Raw genomic sequence first — 5,479 nt, 5'->3', positions numbered from 1 at the left:
AGGCGATGGCGCCTATAGGTAAAAACCTCTCCAAAAAAAAAAAAAAAAACTACACTAGAGTTAAAACATATATAAATGCCATAAAAGAGGTCATATACCACTATCTTCTGATTTTCAAATGTTTTTTCACTCATACCAACTTTTGTGATTTTTTTTAAAGAATTATTTATTTAATTCCATTTGTTATTATGTTTTTTAATTTGATCGGAGAGAGAGAAAAAGGGAAAGCAAGAAAGTAAGTCACCAGGTCCAGGACTCGAACCACACTTGGTCATATGAATCCAGCACCTTTAACCACCATGCTACGTGCTGGCCCCTCAGTGGTACTTTATTGATAAACTCAACAACAAAAATCAAGAAATATCAGAATACCAGATGTTTTCTTTTTTTTTTAGAGAGAGAGATTTTTGCTATAGAGCATACATGCTCACTGGAGAGACAGACACAAAGCGAGAAATCACCCCCTCTCAGGGGATAGCTACACCACAACCCCTCCTCCTCCATTCTCATCTTTGGATCTTGGGCACACACACACGCACATGCACTTGGCATGAGTTTTAAGTTGTCAGGTCCAGGACTCGAACCACGGTCAACTACATGGGAGCCCAGCAAAGTTACCATTATGCCATCTGCAGGTCCCAAGATATGTTTTTTTAAGAATTATTTTATTTCATTTTATTCATCACTTTTTTTTTTTTTTTTGAGCAGAGAAAGACACAAAGAGAGAGGGGTAAAGGTAGAGAACAAGCTGCCAGGTCTGGGATTCAAACCACAATCAGCCAAATGGGAATCCAGCACCCCAACCACCATGCTACCTTCCAGCCCTAAGATATATATGTTTTTTTAAAAAGCTATGGGCGGGAACCAGCAGTTAGTGTAAAGGCTATGTCGCTGGACTCCCACGTAGTCGACCGCAGTTTGCGTTTTTTTTTTATTGCGGCGTGGCCATCCCCCCTGGGGGGTGATTTCTCGCTTTCTGACTCTAATGTCTCTCTCTGTCTGTCTGGCGAGCGCACGCGCCCTATAGTGAAAATCTCTCCAAAAAAAAAAAAAAGCTATGGGCAATGTTTTAAAATTACACTTTTCTTTTTTTGGAGCGGTTTTTGCTATAGGACGCATACACTCGACAGACAGAGAGAGACATTAGAGTCAGAAAGCGAGAAATCACCCCCCAGGGGGGATGGCCACGCCGCAATCCCTTCTCCTCCATTCTCCTCTCGGGATCCTGGGCACGCACGCACATGTGCCCGGTGTGAGTTTAAGCCACTGGGTCCAGGATGCGAACCGCAGTCGACTACGGGGGAGTCCGGCGACATAGCCATTACGCTAACTGCTGGTCCCCTAAAATTGCACTTTTCAAGGTTCTAAGGGTATCTGCTATTTAATGAAGAAGTCCTGTGATTAAAAATCCTAATATTTCCCTCTATCTTTCCAAATGTCGTTCTTGGGACCAGCAGTTAACGTAATGGCTATGTCACTGGACTCCCACATAGTCGACTGTGGTTCGAGTCCCGGACCCGGTGGCTTAAACTCACGCCAGGCGCGTGTGCGTGCGTGCCCAAGATCTCGAGAGGAGAATGGAAGAGAAGGGATTGTAGCGTGGCCATCCCCCCTGGGGGGCGATTTCTCGCTTTCTATCTCTCTGTCTCTCTCTGTCTGTCTGGCGAGCACATGCGCCCTATAGCAAAAACCTCTCAAAAACAAACAAACAAAAAAATGTCATTCTTCTGTGAAACATTTTCTTACCTTCCCACTACCTATGATCTCTTTCACCTGCCTCACATTACAAATATGTACATCATTTTTAATCTCTGCCAGTATATGTAGTAAGCACACTAAGAGTGGAACAGCTTAATAATTTTTGTAAACCCTGATCAATGTGTTGAATTCATGTCAGACTGGAAAAACATCAACTGTTCACATACATCTGGAAATACAGGTTGTATCTCTTGGGGCCAAATGGCAAAAAAATTTTTAAATAAAAATAAATTTAACTATATTAATGACTATCATGAACCATCATTTTAAGTAATATTTTTAATGTTTACAAAAAAGAAAACGTACTAAGGAATTTTTGAAGTCCCCTGGTACAACCATACTTACAAAACCAACTGTATGTTTTAAAAAATTATCGCTAACTGTGAAAATCATCATAGTTTACATAGTCTCACTAAAGCTACACACGTTTGTAGTGGGATTCCCCACTACAAACTGCAGTACCATGTCAACACAGCAAAGACACCATGACATCACCAAGAAGTCATTCACAGCCCAGCTGATAACAGCATCTACTACACACAGAAAACATATAGCCAATTTTTCAATTGTCAGAATATTATGAGGACTTCAAAATCGCTTTAAGACAATTCTATTATTCAAAATGTTTCTGTTTACAGACTTTGAAATAAATGATCTACTCTACTTTGAAAGGTTCTCAGGTTATTGTGAAACTCTACATTAGCTACGGACTACTGGCTAGTTCTAAGTCTGTCTTTCTACACTGACCACTTCTAGAAGGCATTACACACGTGCTTGCTCGCTCGCTCGCTCTCCAGAGTAGGCACTCTGATGAGAAGGAAACATACTACCAAGGAAATGCTGGCCAGATGAGAAGTCATAAGACCTTCATTCCAGTCCTGCCTGGTCTCCTTTTCATTCATCTGACCAAGAACTTAAGTTGTTTCATCAGATAGCTATAAAAATCAAATGGCATGCTCTATGTAAAGGCGCTTCACTCTTTTTTAATTTTATTTTTTAATATACAAAACTAGGCATTCAGATATTTGTTAGGTGATTCTAGAGTAATTAAAAAACTTGTTCTCGGCCTGGAGCAGTGGCATGCACCTCAGGTCCTCGCTAACGGGAAAGCGTGGGGACTTAGGGTAGGAGGATTATAACATTGCAAGACACTGTCGACATTACCTTTGTCTCTCTTCCTCCCTCTGTCCTTCTTTTCCTCCCATGTGCACACAAATTAAGGAAGCGACGGCTTGTTCTCATTTTTTACGCAAATCAGATTTTACAGCCCAAAAGATCACTTCTAATTCATGACAAAATTATAACTGGACCAACACATTCAAAACCAAGGTACTAAGGGAGATGGCGTGCAAAATGGGTTTGTACTTGCATTTGTCAAAGGGCTAAAATAATAAGTGTCACAGGCAGGCATCCTTAACCAGGTAAACTGATTCCTATTTGGGAAGATAAAAAGCGAGGGCTCCCTTGCTGCAACAAAGTAAAAATGTAGGCTAGACTAAGATGAGTATACAGCAGAGGGACCAATGTGAGGAGGTTATAACGTATAATTAAATATAAAGTCAAAGACAGCAGGAGTGTATCTGACAAAATTAAATTTCCTAACACAGCTAGTAGGAACAACTACATATTCCCAAGCCAAGAGTAAGATGGTGCAATGGTACTTGAAGAAAATTCTCCCAGCGTCTGTGTGGAGGATGAACTCAAGTGATGAGCGCTAGTGAGAAGGCTTTTACATTCAGTAATACAAATAAGGTTCTACAATAAGATGGTGATGAAGAACATGAAAAGGGGTAAATCAGATACATCCCACAAAGATTCAGCCAGATGCAATGATAGGTTGAATTAGAGAGGTGGAAGAATATCCGAAAATGACTTCTAGGACCTGGTGAAGGGTGGCCTACCTTCACCACATGCGCTCAGCACTAACGGTTCTTACACCAGCTTTTCTAGACTGCATAGAAACCTGTCTAGTTCTCCATATCAGTCTTGCAGTGCAAACACACTCCACTTTAGATGGAGACAGTGAACTACCCACCATTACAGTGGAAAAATCCAATGACCAAAGGGCCTATCTAGACTTGTTTCCTGATGGAAGAGGCCTGCTCTTCTAACCCTAAGGAACTTCCTCCCACCTACACAACTGGGAAACAAGGAAATTTCTTTTTAGCTCGCAAAGACTTTCTATACACTTTAGATCCAAGCTCAACTCTCTATGGACCTTTTAAGTTACACATACATAAAACACAGATGACAGCTACTGACCCATTTTTTTAAAAGGTTTGTTCTAAACTGGAGCAAAGCCAAGGTGATTACACTTAAAATTTCAAATGGCCAGAAAGCAATCATCTGGGGTTATTTTTCATGTGTCACAAAATATCAAAAAACAGATAAATTCTGTTCCAGAATGCACTGCTACATAATGATTCTGCAGTTTTCCCAGTGCCTTTTTTTTTTTTAATTTATTTCTGCAGTTTTAAAAACGTGCTGTTGGAAAGCAGACAACAAATCAAAGTGTTTCTCCTTGTCTACAAAAGCACGGGGTTATGCTATTTCCAGTTTTATCAAGCAGAACCCTTATCAATAACAACGTGTCGATGTCTCACTGCCTACAGCTCCTCCTAAGAAGGAAATATACACACACATTTATTTTTTTAAAAGGAACTGGGGTGAATCCCTACTTGTCTATATAGGGGTGGTTTGAACATCCCATTCTCAAAAAGGACTGATGGGTTCAATCTGGTTGAGAAACGTGTCTCCATCTAGATTTTAAAGAGGTTCTAAAACGCTATGTTTACATACACTATTTTCGCACAAACAACAGAAAAAGTCATAAAATGTTCACGTTGCCTTCGTTTAAAAAATTTTAAAAAGCCGACCTTGCAAACAGATTAAATATTACCTAGAAGGGTTACCCAACTGCGACCTCCTGATACATAAGACAGCTCTCCAGGCCACTGTCACTCTAACCTTTCCATCTTAAAGCTTTCAGGGTCAGAAGGTGGATTTCTCTATTTTTCTGGTTCTGACGATTCTGCCTATCAAGGATACAGAGGGTCAGGTTTAAAACCACAAGCTCCAGCATCTGCCCGCTGTCCGTCCACGACGGGCAAAGGGAACCAAGACGCAGCATCGCCTCCACGCTCCGAGCCAAGACCCAGCCTTCTTCCCTTCCGTGCCGAGAGCAGGTGCGAAACGGACGCTCTGGGGTTTCAGCCGCTGCAACCACCTTTCCTCCACCGCAGACCAGAGGGCCGCCCGAGTCGGAACCTTCTAGCCCAGTCACCCCGGGGCGTTTGCCAAGGTCTGGCTGCACGGTGGATTCCTAATCCTTACCGCTGCCGGGTCACTTCCCTCACCAGCTGCAGGACACAGCGCTACGGCCCCCCAGGGGAAGCCGAACCCCGAGCCCGCAAAACGCCGCGGGCGGGGCCAGCCAACGCCTCGCAGCCTCCTGGGGAGGGTGGGCCGGGGGCAGGGGCCCGGTCTCTCCCCCTCGGGGTCCCGGCCGCCGCTCACCGTGAAGGGAACGTCCCCGACGCTGCCCACGGAGTAGCAGTTGTCTCCAGGGTTGACAGCCCCGGTGAGGACCTGATGCAGATGCATCTCCGGAGCCCGGCTGGCTAGAGGAACGCTCGAGAGGGGCCACAAGCCCCGCGCCCGGCCCTCTTCGGCCGCGGGAGCCGCGTCCCCCGCCGCCTCCCTGGGGCCCCACCCCGCGGCT

The 5,479-nt window shown here is 44.0% G+C and overlaps 1 protein-coding gene across 1 annotated transcript in view; it reads right to left on the bottom strand.

Moving 5' to 3' along the window:
* Window positions 1–5,473, bottom strand: part of DMXL2 (Dmx like 2) — a gene marked incomplete in the record, with an annotated part of 190,092 nt that extends 184,619 nt beyond the window's left edge. Inside the window, 1 exon segment of the mRNA XM_027768392.1 lies at window positions 5,275–5,473. Within this exon segment, the coding sequence (XP_027624193.1) occupies window positions 5,275–5,361 (87 nt within the window).
* Window positions 5,474–5,479: the final 6 nt, after the last annotated feature.

The sequence above is a fragment of the Tupaia chinensis genome, unplaced genomic scaffold, assembly GCF_000334495.1.
Source record: "Tupaia chinensis unplaced genomic scaffold, TupChi_1.0 Scaffold146140_1, whole genome shotgun sequence".
Classification (NCBI taxonomy): domain Eukaryota; kingdom Metazoa; phylum Chordata; class Mammalia; order Scandentia; family Tupaiidae; genus Tupaia; species Tupaia belangeri.
Note: the sequence above shows the minus strand (reverse complement) of the source record. Positions and strands in the feature narration are given on the sequence as shown.